We start from the raw sequence: 16,826 nt of genomic DNA, 5'->3' as shown, positions 1-16,826 counted from the left end.
ATCTCAGAGTTATGATCAGTCACTGGTTTCAGCCACTTAGAGACATGACATAATCAGCATGTGGACTAAAATATTCTTAACCATTGGCTAGACCTAAGGTGGTTTAGCTTGAGAAGGTTGACATGCATACACTGCCTTGTGAGAAGGGACTTTGCTCTATCTGATAAATCTGTAACACTACTGACAAAAATAATACTATTTTGGTTGTTAATAAACAAAAATAACAAATATATCAATATTTACCAAAAAAGAATATTTTGAAAATATCCTTCCTATCCTTTGGGTTGGCATTTGTATATGACTTGCTTGCATTCATTATATCTAGTCCACCTTGGTTGATGGCTCCCTTTTACTCCTGAAACCTGACCATCCAACTCATTTACCTGATCCAACTGTCTAATCTATATACATCATTTTCATGTATTACAATCATGTTTACCTTGTCCACATACCATTTTCATGTCTTTGTAACCCATATGATAAAACCTTGTTAAAATCTTAGAATTTCTTTGTTTCTGATGCACCTATAGATGAATAATGTCTCCTGATGGTTTGTTTTGTAGACTGGAATGGTTGTTATTGATGGTTGGTTGAAACTGAAAGCACCAGCCCAAACTGCTGTGCTTTTCAAGGAACTCCGGTTAACACTTCATGCTGTTCTAAAGGAGCTGATTAAAAAGCCAGAGGTGCCTTTACCTTTTTCTTCTATTTGCTTCAGTTGTCCCCTAAAAAATCATTATGAAATAATTGCTCAAACCATCTGTACAGAAGTTTGGAAATTAGTCAATTTATCACATAGAAATTGATAAATCGAAATCATCAATTTCCATCAGATTATCTTGATTGTTTTATTTATTCCATGTCTAACTATGATCTAAGAGGATATTATTAGAGCAATAAGAAATATAAACCCTTCTACATGGAAGAGACAAGTGAAGAAGGTAAAGATAAAGAAACAAAGCTGATGTGCTATATGGAGTTACAGCTAGAAGTGAAGATACTTAGCAGACCACTGCTTCACCCAAAGACTTGGACTCCTCATACAAGTTCAACCCTCTCTTTCCCCAACCATTGCAAGTGGATGGAAAGGTTATTCAAAAATCTTGGTATTCATCTGAACAAGTTGTCCATCCTAGATATCAATGACCTAGCATATTTGGTGTCTCAACTGCCAAGGGCCATAAGGATGTTGGCATATTGCTAGAAATCCAATCAGTTAAAAACGGTCACTATCTACTATCAAAACAGATCTCCCGATGAGAATTCCAGTTTCAGTCCATGCAAAACTAACAATATGCTGGGTTGCTCAATAGCTCAGTGGCCAATTAAGCATCCTGGTCTCCCTCTTCAAGGTAACCCTAAGGTCTTAACCTTTTGGAATATGGTAGTGGACAAATTCCCTGAGAGTCTTGCTACATGTAAGAAAAACTATATTTCCTTAGGAGGGAGGATTAGTTTAATTAAATCAGCACTAACCAACTTACCCATTTACTACCTTTCAGCCTTTAGAATCCCAATTGAAGTAGCAAAGAGGATAGAAAAAACTCATGAGAGATTTTCTATGGAGCCAGGAGACCAAGAAGAACTTGATAAATTGGGAAACTGTCTCCTGAAAGAAGTTAGGAAGTTTAGGATTGGCAAGGATTATGCTCAACAACTTTTCTCCTCTAGGAAAATTGTCTATGGCCTTTATCTATTGATTTGGATAAAGTTTGGCACTTAGTCATCAAAAGTATTCATGGTGTCAACTCCAGTGGTTGAGATGTAGGGTCATATGCAAGAGCAATTTTGTCTTCTCTTGGAAATCTATTGTTGCTTTGGCTGCATTTGGTAAGAGTGCAAATGCACATATGTATTGTTCATGAAAATGAAAGCTTGATTTGGTTTTGCATCGTTAAATTTTATATTCTTATGAAACACATTTAGTTGTGATGGGTACAAACACAAATTTCTAGACTGGAATCTACTTTTTTTACATTGATCAACTTCGAGTGCAAAAGTTTGCTTCCATTTTTGGAAGCAAAATTTGCTCCCATCTTGAATGCAAAAAATGTCAGAAAACAAATTCACTTTCATTTAGAGGAAAAAATAACAGCAAAAATAAAGAAAAGACAATAGATTGAGTGTAAGAAGAGAAGAAGAGAGGCTAGAGAAATAGGAAGAAGATATGAGAATGAAGAGGTTTTGGAGAAGAGAACATTTGAATCTCTCTCTCTCCATCCCCTCAATTGTGTATTTCACTTTGGTGTTATTATGAGTACTGTTAGAAGTGTTATGTTAGTGTAGGGATATTTCTGTCTTTATACCTTGATTGATGTTGCTGATCTGTAATGTTGTGTTGAAACATGTGCTCTTAACTTAAGTAAGGGCACATAGGTCTTTTCAGTCATGTTTTAATAATAATATAAATACTTACTAGCCAACTGGGAGAAGTCAAGTTGACTCTTTCAGTTCGAACCAGAATTCTCTCTTCTCTCTTTCTTTCTCTCTCTCTTTCTTTATCACTTTTTCTTCTTCTACATAACTGAACTCAGTCAGGCCGAACTCTAAGGCAGACCTGAATTATAACATGGTATCAGAGCTAGGTTAAATCTGCCTAGATTTCTGCTTGCCTAGGGTTCATTCTCTGCACACCCTATCTAGGGTTTTCCTCTTTTTTTTCTGTGTTCGATTGGAGATAAGGGAAAGGGCTGAAAAGGAGTGATCGCCCTCTTCCCTTGGGGGTCTCTATGCCTCCAGTCAGGTCGTATGTGGTCAGTTGCGTGATTTCTGAGATCGCCCTCTCCTAGTAGAGGAAGAATAGAGGGCCGAACTGTGTGGGCAGTGGCTGTTGTGTGTGGCTTTTGTGTGTGAAGCGGCTGTTGTGTGTGGACTGCTCTCCTGCTCACATGGGTGTTACTTCAGCGATAAGGTAAGAGATTTCAGTGCATGATATCTGTTATGGATTAAAGAGGTGTGTTTCAGACCATTTGCTAGGGTTTCGGCCAGTAAGTGCTAGGGTTTATGCTGGTTTCTTTGTGCATTTTGAAGGAAGAGATATGATCATATAGTGGTGAGATTTCAAGTAGTTGTAGGAGTAGGGTTTGTGGTGTGAGCACACTTTTCAGCAACAACAAGTGCTGAAATCAATGTGACAGGTGTGATTTAGGGTTTGTGGTGTAAAGAGCACACATTCCAGCAACAATTAGTGCTGCAATCAGTGTGACAGGTGTGACCTAGTGGTGTGTAGTGTGCAGATCTTAGTGATAATAGAATTCAACAAGTGTGCAGAATTGGTGATAACATAATGGGAGACAATAATGATTATAAACCTAGTGTGATGGTGCCTACAGACTACCTGAATGTTCAGATGACCTCCATTAAGTTAAATGGAGAGAATTATGTGCCTTGGGCTAAATCCGTTGAAGTCTTTCTGAAGGCAAAGAAGAAGGTAAAACACATCAGAGAGGAGAAACCCTCCTCTGACTCTCACGAGTATGAAGACTGGGAGCAAGAGGATGCTCAGATCATCACATGGTTGTGGAACAGTATGGAACCCAGGATTAGTGTGAACTTCATGTTCCTTGATACTGCCAAAGATGTGTGGGACCATGCGAAGAAATTGTATTTGGGGCAGGACAATACAACCAGAGTTTATCAGCTTTATCAAGAGTACTTTAATCTGCAACAGGGCAATCAGAGTCTTGAGGAGTACTATGCCAACATGAGGAACATACGTAATGAGTTGAATGTCTATCATCCTCTCACTTCTGATGTCAAGATTCAGCAACAACAGAGAGAGCAGCTTAATGTGACTAGACTTTTGGTGGGACTAAAGTCTGAATATGAACCAGTACGGGCTCAGATATTAGGGGGATCAGCTCTTCCGTCCCTAGAAGAGGTATTTGCTCGACTTCGGAGGATTTCTATCGGATCTACTGAGAACTCTAATATCTCAGATAGATCTGCCTTTGCTACATCGAGAGGCCGTGGGGGTAGAGGTGGAGCTCGGGGAGCTCAGTCTGGCCGTGGTGGTGGTAGTGGTTCTGCATATGGCCGAAGTGGCAATGGTGGGTCTACTCATAATCGTGGTGGTGGCCGTACTGGGAGCAGAGATTCAGGGGGAGCCCGTGGTAGAGGACGTAGCTCAGGCCCGAGGAAGTGCACTCGTTGTGGTATGGATGGACATACCATCAACTATTGTTATGATCTACATGGTCCTCCCTCAACCCGGGCCAATCATGCCGCGACCAGTGACTCAAGTTCCAACTTTAGACAGGAGAATCATTCATCTGACCAGTTGCCTCCTACATCAATAGATGGTCCCATGAAGGAGATGGTGAGTGTTCCCCGTGATGAATATGAGAGGTTTATCCAATCACAGCAGAACACGACGACTTTTGCTCACTCAGGTATGGCTTGTCTGGCATCTACACCCAATCCCTGGATCATTGACTCTGGAGCCTCCAATCACATGACTGGAACTCCAGGTGTGTTTTCCTCCTTACCTCATTGCTCAACATCACAATCTGTCACCCTTAATAATGGTTCCACATCCTCAATTTGTGGTGTTGGTAATGTTGACCTAGATCCTATATCCCTCTCATCAGTTTTGTATGTTCCTAAATTGCCTTTTAACCTTATGTCTGTTAGTAAGCTGACCAAATCACTTAACTGCTCCATTACCTTTTATCCTTCTGTGTGTCTTTCAGGATCTCAAGACGGGGATGAAGATTGGTGGAGGGCATGAAGCAGGTGGACTGTATTATCTTGACGGTGGTGGTGGTAGAACTTCAACAGCTCTCCAGTCATCTCTTTCTCCTCTCCAGTGGCACTGCCGATTTGGTCATCCGTCGCTCAAAGTCTGGAAGTCCTTGGTTCCGTCCTCGAGTCAGCTTTCTGTTTTGGATTGTGAGTCGTGTCAGTTTGGAAAACACCATCGTGTTCCCTTTAGTTCTAGGGTTGATAACCGTGTGTCGAGTCCTTTTTCTTTAGTTCATTCAGATGTTTGGGGTCCTTATAAAGTAATGTCATATAATGGATACAGATATTGTCATTTTTGTGGATGATTTTTCAAGAATGACGTGGCTCTATTTAATGAAAGAAAGAAGTGAATTGTTTACCATTTTTCAAAAATTTTATGCTGAGATTCGTAACCAATTTGTTACCCACATCAAAGTTTTTCATTCTGATAATGGCCGCGAATATTTATCCTCATCATTTCAAGAATACCTGGACCAACACGGCATTATACATCAGACCTCGTGTACCTACACCCCACAACAAAACGGGGTGGCTGAGAGAAAGAATCGCCATCTCCTTGAAACAGCAAGATCCCTAATGCATCACATGCATGTTTCCAAACCTTTTTGGAGTGATGCAATGCTTACCTCTTGTTTTCTGATTAATCGGATGCCCACGTTCATCCTTGATGGTCAGTCTCCGTTTCAGGTCTTGTTTCCCACTTTGTCTCCGTTCCCTCTTACGCCAAGAGTTTTTGGGTGTCTGTTTTGTCCATAATCTGGGTCCCGGGAACGACAAGTTTGATGCCCGTTCTCTCAAGTGCATCTTCCTTGGCTATTCTCGGACCCAGAAAGGGTATAGGTGTTACCATCCTGGTTCTCGATGGTCCTTTGTGTGTGCTGATGTCAATTTCTTTGAGTCTACTCCGTTCTTTTTGGGGTCTGGTGATGCTTCTTCCTCCTCATCACCTCCTCCTCTTCCACTTCCCGTTGTCGATCCTCCTCCCTTTGTTCCAGTCGTGACCAAATCCTTGCCTCCGGTGCCACCACCTGTTGAACGCCCACCTATCTGTCATGTGTATACACATCACCCACGTGCACCAGCTACTACTCCTCCGGCTACATCTCCGTCGACGGATCCGGCACCAGACCCCCACTTAGCATCTGAGATTGATCTACCCATTGCTTTGCGGAAAGGTAAACGTACTTGCACCCTTCATCCCATTTCTAATTATGTTTCTCTTACTCACCTTTCTGCTTCCCATCACCAGTTTGTTACCTTGTTATCATCAGTTATTGTTCCTAAAGATGTCTAGGAAGCCCTTGCCTCTCCAGGGTGGTGTCGTGCCATGGAAGAAATCTCAGTCCTTCATCATAATCATACTTGGGACCTCACTGCTCTTCCTCCTGGGAAGCAAGTTGTTGGTTGTAAATGGGTTTATGCGGTTAAGTATCTGCCTGATGATAGTGTTGAATGCCTGAAAGCGCGATTAGTTGCAAAAGGGTACTCCCAAACCTATGGCATTGACTAAACAGAGACCTTCTCACCGGTTGCTAAGATAGGGTCAGTTCGTGTTGTGATCTCTCTTGCAGCCATGTATGAGTGGCCACTATATCAGCTTGATATCAAGAATGTCTTTTTGCATGGTGACTTGAGGAGGTCTACATGGAGCAACCTCCAGGGTTTGTTGCTCAGGGGGAGGATGGTAAGGTGTGCAGACTAAGGAAGGCTATATATGGGCTTAAACAGTCTCCTCGAGCATGGTTTGGTAGGTTCAGTGAGGTGGTAAAGAAGTTTGGCATGAAACAGTGCAAAGTTGACCATTCTGTATTTAGTCATGACTCTCCGGGAGGAAAAATACTGGTGGTGTATGTAGATGATATGGTTATTACTGGGAATGATAACATTGGTATTGACAGGCTGAAGACTTATCTGCAGGATCACTTTCAGACAAAGGATCTGGGTAAACTGAAATACTTCTTGGGGATAGAGGTAGCGAGATCCAAGTATGGGATTAACCTGTGCCAGAGGAAGTATGTGCTTGATTTGCTAGAAGAAACAGGCTTGTTGGGTGCCAAACCAGCTGAAACACCCATGGACACAAATACCAAGCTAAGTAGTGATATGGGTGAAGTGTTTGAAGACCCTAGCAGATACCGACGACTTGTGGGCAAACTGAACTACCTAACCATTACCAGACCAGACATCTCATTTGCAGTTAGTGTGGTAAGCCAGTTCATGCAAAAACCTCAGATTCCTCATTGGAATGTGGTTCTGTGAATTGTGAAGTATCTAAAAGGGGCTCCGGGTCGCGGTCTGATATACAAGAGTGGGGGAAAACTTGAAATAGAAGGGTATTCTGATGCTAATTGGGCCGATTCTATGTCTGGTAGGCGGTCTACTACAGGCTATTGCACGTTTCTGGGAGGTAACCTGGTGACATGGAAAAGTAAGAAGCAGACGGTTGTGGCAAGAAGCAGTGCAGAAGCAGAATATAGGGCTATGGCGCACACCGCTTGTGAATTAGTGTGGCTAAGGAACCTTCTACAGGAAGTAGGGTACAACATTAACACTCCAATGAAGCTCTATTGTGATAATCAGGCTGTAGTTCATATCTCCTCTAATCCAGTGTTTCATGAAAGAACCAAGCACATTGAGGTTGACTGTCACTTTGTGAGGGAGAAGGTGCTGAATGGAGAGCTAGACACTATACATGTTAATACAGGAAATCAGTGGGCTGACTTATTTACAAAAGGCTTGAGTCGGGGAAAAGTGGACTACATATGTATATACTCACCAGCTTGAGGGGGAGTGTTAGCGTAGGGGTATTTCTGTCTTTATACCTTGATTGATGTTGCTGATCTGTAATGTTGTGTTGAAACATGTGCTCTTAACTTAAGTAAGGGCACATAGGTCTTTTCAGTCATGTTTTAATAATAATATAAATACTTACTGGCCGACTGGGAGAAGTCAAGTTGACTCTTTCAGTTCGAACCAGAATTCTCTCTTCTCTCTTTCTCTCTCTCTCTCTTTCTTTATCACTTTTTCTTCTACATAACTGAACTCAGTCAGGCTGAACTCTAAGGCAGACCTGAATTATAACATGTTAGAATTAGTTGGCAGGGGCATTATTGTCTTTTTCTTGTTATTTTTTTCTCTCTTATGTCTGTTGTAACTTATCTAAGCATATTTTTGTCATTTCAGCTTCAGTAAAATGTTAATACAACCTGGGTCGACAGTAAGGAGAAGTGGGAGATTTTCTCCTTGCTAGTCTTCCCTCTTTTCTTCTCTTTCTTCTTTCAATCCTTTTCTTCACCTTTTCTTTTCTTTATTGAAGTTGGAACAAGTACAATGATTGGAAATGGGACAGCTACATAAGAAATAAGCAAAATAATAAACTAGGCCCACAAGGCCCACTAACAAGAACTAATAAGAAATAAATAGGAAATAAAGTGAGGTGCAAGTCTATGGCAGCCCATGGTCAAGCTGAGCATAGATGTCAATCATGCCCAACATGTTTACATACTGCTGTAGTCGGTGTTTCAGGACTTCCTTGGTGAGAATATCAACCAATTGCTCTTTACAGGCAGCAAATGGCAACCCTTTTTTTATCGTGTTGAATAGGGTTTTGAGTTATGCTAATATAACATCATTGGCTTATAATGAATAATGCCCAACTTACTCAGGAGAGACCTAAGCCACAACAATTTAGATACACCATGTTCCATGGCTCTATACTCTACCTTAGCTGAGGACCTTGCCACCACAAATTGTTTCTTACACCTCCAAGCTTCATGTTGTAAACGCAAAGGCTTTTGGGGTAAAAACAGAAGACTTCCCAAGATCCAGTGTTTTAAAAGCGCTAGGCACAAAGGGAATAAAAAAGTGCAAGGGACAATTTGTGCCTGAGGCACAAGGCGCAAGACAAGGCATGCGCCTTTATGAAGCAAGACGGCAAAAATACAAAAAATGTCAGAAAATTCAAAACAAAATACCAAAAAATTTAAAAACAAATATTAAACATAATATTATTAAAAATATAAAATTAAAATACATAAACATAACATGTAAAGCATATTCAAATAAAAATTTAAAAATAAAATCAAACATATAAAACATTTTCAAGCATGTAAAACCCACAATCTCTTATTTTCCCGAGTTGCATTATTTCAAATAGCTAATTGAAGTAAAACATCTTGCCATCCTGATTCTTCAATCTGCCTTTGTACCAAACAAGTCCATGTTAGGGTCCTAAATTCTTAATCCTCACATTTAAGTAAATATTTTATTAGATTGAATGAATGAACAACATTAGAAAAAAGCGCAAAAATATAGAATGGCAATAATGTCCATACACAAACATTCTGAAGTCTCAACAACTTAACAATTGATATGGCATTAAACAAAATGGACTGGTGAAATAGGATTCATGTAGCTGACCCCATATAGTTGGGATAAGGCTTGGATGATGATGATGGTTCATAGATCGTATTCACAGTTCTGTTCTTTTTGAGGCTGTTAGACAGTTCTGTATGCCCTTAGCTTCAATCCGATTTGATGTACTTTTGACATTTAGTGTAAATAAATAAAGTGCATGTTTGATTCATGTTGTTTGGTATAGTTCTGTGTAAGACCCTAAAACTGGACACTTATAGAGACTCGTGTTAGTTTTAAATGTTCACAGCCATTGGATTAGTCTGGGGAGATTTATCCTTCCAAGGCTGATATTGGTGTGCCACCAAGTATTGGGATGGCCTGTCTCAGCCACCAGGGTAAGACCCAAGGCACATGCAGTATGGGATTACTCGAATCCTTGAACCGGACCAGATTCTAGTGTTGCCCTGGACCTTGGGAACAGATGGGCAAAACTGGAAAGTTACACCTGACCCCTAGACTCGATTATGACACTTCACTAGGTGTCGGATCGGGCTGTCTTTGATATGCCAATCAGTGAGATCCTTAGCGGGGGTCAAAACCTGGGCATGTTGGGGTAGTCTGAGAATTCATCTGAGTGGGTGATCATAGTGATAGGATCAGCCCCTTTGTCGGATAAAGGTAATGATCGGGAATGCACTCTCTCTGATGGAGACCAAACTGCCGGCAGTTGATTTCAATCGTTGGAATTTTGTTTTGCAAAATTTATATATGATATATATATGTACGGTTTCAAAATGTTTGCACATGGTTTTAATTCCCGGGATCCATGTGAGTAGAGAGTGCGACACTGTTCGTTGCAGCCGAGGGAGAGGTCCTCTCTTGTCGGGCAGTGCTTGATCATTAAGGGCTGAGAGGTTAAGTGTAAGACCATTTAGGATAGTACCTGATGGGCTAATCTTGCACCTGCCCACAGTCCCTAGGTTTTTATAAGATGGCTTGGCCTAGGGACCACTTAATGTAAGTGTTGGGCTCATAGGGTCCATGTGATGGGCTCAGGGGTTCACTGAGCTTTTCAGTGAATTCGGCTGGGCCTTGTAATAAAGGTTGGGCCGAACCCATGTGGCTGGTGTGTAGATCAATGGTTGGGTCCCACGCCATACAAAGAAGCCCAACTGGGCAGCAGATTGGAAACTAGTTAAGCACTGAACACTTAATGAGCCAAAAGCTCATTTCGAGCTGGGCTGATATGATCACCCATCTATGGGGCGGATCTGAGATTAATGTTAGCAAAAAGGATTGGGCCTTTAACCTTATCCACTCTGGGAGACCAAATTCAAATCAGATTTGAATCTGGTAAACTCCTGATAAGATTAGGAGTAAGCTAACTTAATCTGCAGATAAGATTAAGATCATCCCCTATCCAAATACTGATTTGGATTGGAATAACTCCTAATTTAGGAGGTTTCTTAATCAAGAAGAAAGGAGGAGAAACCCTAAGTGAAAGAGAGAGATTTCGAACCTAAGGGTTTTTGAAGGAAAAAATACATCCTACGAATTGAGATTAGATCTCATACACACTCCAGAGAGAAGAGAAGCAATTCAGCCATCTTCGTCCTTGGAGTTCTCCTCCAGTCGCCGCCATTCCTTCTTGCAAGATTTGATCTTTGCAGAAGAAAGAAATCAAGAAATCAATTCTTGACATCAGTCTTGCAGAAAAGACTGAAAAGATTCGGTGTTCAGAGTTTCCAGAGGATTCTTGCGAAGGATCCAGTGTGTAGGACGCACTCTGCTGGTTCCGTTCCACAAACAGTTGTGTCATCTTCAGCAGGAGCAGATCTTGGTGTCTTCTTTGGGCGTGAACACCAACTTTGGGAGATACTGCTTCTCTGGATCAGGTATAATCCTCCCTTTTCCTTTTGGTTCAGATCTGGTTCGATTATGGTTCAAGTAGGATCATTGAATATTGTATTCTAAATTTAGGGAATACGATTCCCAGTTGGAAGAAGGTAGGAAAATTTTTGAAATTCGCCCACCCATTCCGCAACCTTCTTGGCGTCCATTAGATGGATCCTACCATTCTTTCAGTTTACACCTTCAAAATTCCTCGAGAGATATAACTCATATTTGTATTTAACCTTCTAAAATAAATGCTTGGCTACAAAGAAATGCCTCTCACCCTTGACAAAATCAATGAGCCCATAGAGAAGCTTTGCACAGATTGCTCAATGTCCTTAATAATGCTATAAACAACTCATGAAACTTCAGGTGATTTATTGTCCTCTGTGTTAGAATGCTGGAGTCAGGGGTATTTTGGTCATTCTAGTTTATCTTCTTGAAAGAGAAAGGTCTATTGTATCTGAGTTTAAGTTATGTGTCCCATCTTCTATGAGGGACAAAATAGTCTTTCTTGCAACTCTAAATTTTTTGAATAAATTCAAGTGGGTCGGCTAGGAGAGGTGTGATTTTACATTCTCTCTTCTAGTCTGGCCAAAGACTCTTCTTCTCTCCTTCTCTCTTTTCTTTCTTCTTTCTTCTCTACTTTGACCTAGAATCTACTAGGGTTTACTCACATGGTATCAGAGCGATAAGGTCTCGCATTCTCTCTTCTTGCTGCTGTCCTCTTCCTGGGTTCGCCGCCAGCTTCACAGTAGTTTTCATCCTTCAGCTGACCTGATTGGAGATTCGATAAAGGGCTGAAAAAGGAGTTGTCGTTTTGAGGGCCTGGAGGTGAGAATGCCTCTGGCCGGTGCTGTGGTGGTCGTTGAAGTGGTACACTAGACCCTCTATTCAGTGTACAAAGAGGGCTGAACGTAGACAGGTATGAACACTGCTGTCGTGTGCTCAAATAATGGACTGTGAATGCTATTTTGTGCTTCAAAAGTTAGTTGTTGTGGAGCTTAGTGAGACCGATACGCATATCAGTCATGTTTTTTTTTCTTGCTCATATGTGTGCTGAAAGAAGGGTTGTAGACTGCTGAAGTCCACGACAGCAGTGGCATGGTGGTGGTTGTGTCGTGGTGGCTGACATATCTTTGATTCTAAATGCTTAAAAGTGAACTCCTAGACCTTGCGTGTAATCAGTTCTGCAGTATGAAGAACAAGTGTTCGATGAAATGACCGAGTGATTTCAGCCTTGGCTTGTTGATGGTAAATGGTCCCGCAGTGTGCAGTCAAGGTGTTTGATGTGTTGACTGAATGATTTCAGCCTTAGTGTGTAGTGTGTAATGTGCAGTTGAAGAAGTTGGAGTTGGTGGTATCATAAGTGAGATAAGTCTTGTGAAGTGTGTGAGGTTGTGGTGTATATTTGAAGGTGAAATAATTAAGATGGCTTCATTTGCAGATGGGAATGACAACAAAACAGGCGTCATGCCTTCTCCAGATTATCTAAGTGTTCAAATGACATCCATCAAGTTGAATGGTGAGAATTATGTACCATGGACAAAATCCGTGGAGGTGTTCTTGAAGGCCAAGAGGAAAGTGAAACATGTGAGAGAGGAGAAACCTCCCTCTGATTCCCCTGGGTTTAGTGACTGGGAACAAGAAGATGCATAGATAATGACATGGCTTTGGAACAACATGGAACCAAAGATTAGTGTGAACTTCATGTTCCTAGATACAGCCAAAGAAATCTGGGATCATGCTAAGAAGTTGTACTCTGGACAACACAACACAACTAGGGTATATTAGTTGTACCAAGAGTACTTCAATTTGAAGCAAGGGAGTCAAAGCTTAGAAGAGTACTATGCAAGTTTGAGGAACATCCGCAATGAGCTCAATGTGTATCACCCTCTAACTTCAGATGTCCAAATCCAACAACAGCAACGTGAACAGCTTGATGTGACTAGGTTTCTTGTGGGCTTGAAGGTTGAGTATAAGCCTCTCAGAGCACAGATATTGGGGGGATCCGCTCTCCCCTCACTTGAAGAAGTTTTTGCCCGTCTTAAGAGGACATCCATTGAGCCGGTAGAACATTCTTCCTTCTCTGATAGATCCGGTTTGGTAGTGACTAAAGGGAGTGGTCGTGGAAGTAGAAGTGGTGGTGGCAGCAGTGGACCTCCAAGCAACCGTGGTGGACACATGTTTAACCGGGCTAGTGGCCGGATTGGAGGCCGAGAGTCAGGGGGAGGCCGTGGAAAAGGAAGGAGTAATGCTCAGAGAAAGTGTACACATTGTGGCTTAGAGGGGCACACAGTTAATTTCTGCTATGATTTGCGTGGTCCACCCAACACTTGGGCTCACCATGCTACGTCTAAGAGTAGTAGCACAATTACTGAAAGCCAGCAAATTGACCCAACCCCCTCCACATCTGCTTGTGCTTCTAGGCAGGAAATGGTGAGTGTACCACGTGCAGTATATGAGCAGTTCCTTCAAACATCTCAGCAGAACACCACTACACTTGCCCATTCAGGTATGGCTTGCTTAGCTTCCAAAGCCTCACCCTGGATCATTGACTCCGGAGCCTCAGACCTTATGTTTGGGACTCTTGATGTATTTTCTTCCCTTTCTCGCTCCTTCACATCTCAAACAGTTACACTTGCTAATGGTTCTACATCTCCTATCTGTGGTGTTGGTGATGTTGATCTCTCCTCATTGTCTTTAGCATCTGTTTTATATGTCCCTAAGTTCCCTTTTAACCTTATGTCTGTTAGCAGATTAACCAAGTCCCTTAATTGTTCTATAACCTTCTATCCTTCTTCTTGTGTGTTTCAGGATCTCAAGACGGGGAGGAAGATTGGTAGAGGGCATGAAGCAAGTGGTTTGTATTACCTTGATGGTGGTGGCCCCCCAGTGGCTTTTCAGTCGTCTCTTACTCCTCTCCAATGGCACTGTAGACTTGGTCATCCCTCTCTCAAGGCTTTGAAGCTGCTGGTTCCTTCCTTGAGTCATCTTTCATCATTAGATTGTGAGTCATGTCAGTTGGGAAAACATCATCGAATCTCATTTAGTCCAAGAATTGATAGTCGTGTCTCAAGTCCTTTTGCTTTAGTTCATTCTGATGTATGGGGTCCAGTTAAAGTGGTGTCATACAACGGGTATAAGTATTTTGTAATCTTTGTTGATGACTTTTCAAGGATGACATGGATCTATCTTATGAAAGACCATAGTGAATTGTTCTCTATTTTTCAAAAATTTCATGCTGAAATATGCATTCGATTTAATGTTCATATGAAAATACTTCGCTCCGATAATGCCAAAGAATACAACTCCTCACCATTTCAGCAATACCTAGAACATCATGGGATAATTCATCAAACTTCTTGTGCCTGCACCCCGCAACAAAACGGTGTAGCTGAACGGAAAAATACACATCTTCTTGAAATTGCTCGGTCCTTGATGATCAATATGAATTTCCCAAAGCATTTTTGGAGTGATGCTATTCTTACATCCTATTTTCTGATAAATCGGATGCCCATGTCAATCCTTGGAAGTCAATCCCCTTTCTCCGTGTTGTTTCCCACTTTGTCTCCATTTCCTCTCACCCCAAGAGTCTTTAGCTATGTTTGTTTTGTTCAACACTTGGGGCCTGGAGTAGACAAGCTAGATGCTCGAGCTACGAAGTGTATCTTTCTTGGCTACTCGAGGACTCAGAAAGGGTATAAGTGTTATAAGCCAAAATCTCATAAATCGTTTGTGTGCTCTGATGTCACCTTCTTTGAATCAATTCCATTTTTCTCAGATGTCGGGGTCTCTTCTTCCCCCTCTGTGGTTCCCCTTCCTGTACCGGTTGTGGACACTCTTCCCGTAGCTCCCATTCCTACTGCAGATGCACATCATATGCCTGTTACTACTGAGAGGCCGCCAATTACTCAAGTGTATACCCGCAAAAGTGCTTCGGCCCCTCCTCCACTTCAGCACCTATCGACAAATCCTGCTACTGCTCTTTCTCCCTTAGATCTTGATCTCCCTATTGCTCTGCGGAAAGGTAAACGTACTTGTACTTCTCATCCCATTTCAGACTATGTTTCCACTGCTCACCTTTCTGCTTCTCATTGCAAGTTTATATCATTACTCTCATCTGTTCCCATTCCCAAGACTGTACAGGAAGCCCTTACCTCCCCAGGGTGGCGGCAAGCCATGGAAGAAGAACTCTCTACTCTACAGCATAATCACAGGTGGGAACTCACCACTCTTCCTCCTGGTAAGCACACTGTTGGGTGTAAATGGGTCTATATAGTGAAGTATCTTCTTGATGGCAGTGTGGAACGATTGAAGGCAAGGTTAGTGGCCAAGGGCTTTTCTCAGTTATATCGTGTGGACTATATGGAGACATTCTCTCCTATGACTAAAATTAGTTCAGTTCGGGTGTTGATTTCATTAGCTGCTATGTATGATTGGCCTCTCGTACAACTTGACATCAAAAATGCCTTCCTACATGGTGATCTTGTTGAGGAGGTGTATATGGAGCAACCACCAGGGTTTGTTGCTCAGTTGGAGGCTGGTAAGGTGTGTAGGCTCAAAAAAGCAATCTATGAACTGAAACAATCTCCACGTGCATAGTTTGGCAGGTTCAGTGAAGTGGTGAAGGCCTTTAGGATGAAATAGTGTCAGGTTGATCATTCTATGTTCAGCTATAACTCAAAGGATGGGAAAATCTTGCTAGTCGTGTATGTGGATGATATTGTCATAATTGGAAGTGACAGCAATGAAATTGACAGGCTGAAGAAATTCTTACAAGACCACTTCAATACGAAAGATCTGGGGAAGCTGAAGTATTTCCTAGGAATAGAGGTTGCGAGGTCAAAACAGGGGATCAACCAATATGTTCTTGATCTACTTGAAGAAACAGGGTTGTTAGGTGCTAAACCAGCAGAGACTCCTATGGAAATCAATGCCAAGTTGAGTGTGGATGCAGGTGAAGAGTTTGATGATCCTGGAAGATACAAAAGGTTGGTGGGAAAGTTGAACTACCTGACCATTACCCGACCAGATATATCATTTGCTGTGAGTGTGGTGAGTCAGTTTATGCAACATCCCCGGGTTCCTCACTGGGAAGTTGTTCTAAGAATTGTTAGGTACCTAAAGGGTGCTCCAGGTCGTGGTTTGTTATACCAAATTGGAGGAACTCTTGAGATAGTAGGGTACACAGATGCTGATTGGGCTGGCTCTATATAAGACAGGAGATCAACCACAAGGTATTGTACCTTCCTGGGTGGCAATCTTGTAACTTGGAAGAGAAAGAAGCAAATAGTGGTGGGAAGAAGTAGTGCAGAAGCAGAGTACAGGGCTATGACCCATACCACATGTGAAATAGTATGGCTGAAGAACTTACTATAGGAGATGGGATTCTCAATTGACAAACCCATGAAACTATACTGTGATAACCAAGCTGCTGTTCACATCTCATCCAATCCCGTCTTCCATGAAAGAACTAAACATATTGAGGTGGATTGTCACTTTGTGAGAGAGAAAGTTATAAGTGAGGTAATAACTACATCTCATGTGAGATCAGGAAATCAGTGGGCAGATCTCTTCACAAAGGGATTGTCTCGAGGAAGAATAGATTACATTTGTAACAAGCCGGGACTATATGATAACTACTCTCCAACTTGAGGGGGAGTGTTAGAATGCTCGAGTCAGGGGTATTTTGGTCATTCTAGTTTATCTTCTTGAAAGAGAATGGTCTATTGTATCTGAGTTTAAGTTATGTGTCCCATCTTCTATGAGGGACAAAATAGTCTTTCTTGTAACTCTATGTTTTTTGAATAAATTCAAGTGGGTCGGCTAGG

General features: G+C 41.8%; 1 protein-coding gene across 10 annotated transcripts in view; it reads left to right on the top strand.

Annotated features, from left to right (window-relative positions):
- LOC104596751 (RNA helicase family protein) overlaps positions 1-16,826 on the top strand; it is a 164,166-nt gene that overhangs the window by 132,771 nt on the left and 14,569 nt on the right. For all 10 annotated transcript variants that reach the window (XM_088887015.1, XM_088887019.1, XM_019197687.2 and 7 more), the window contains one exon: positions 564-686. In XM_088887015.1, the coding sequence (XP_088743141.1) occupies positions 564-686 (123 nt within the window). The remainder of the gene's footprint in view (positions 1-563; positions 687-16,826) is intronic.

Source organism: Nelumbo nucifera, chromosome 5 (assembly GCF_055504915.1).
Source record: "Nelumbo nucifera cultivar China Antique chromosome 5, China Antique-T2T, whole genome shotgun sequence".
In the NCBI taxonomy this organism is placed as follows: Eukaryota; Viridiplantae; Streptophyta; class Magnoliopsida; order Proteales; family Nelumbonaceae; genus Nelumbo; species Nelumbo nucifera.
Note: the sequence above shows the minus strand (reverse complement) of the source record. Positions and strands in the feature narration are given on the sequence as shown.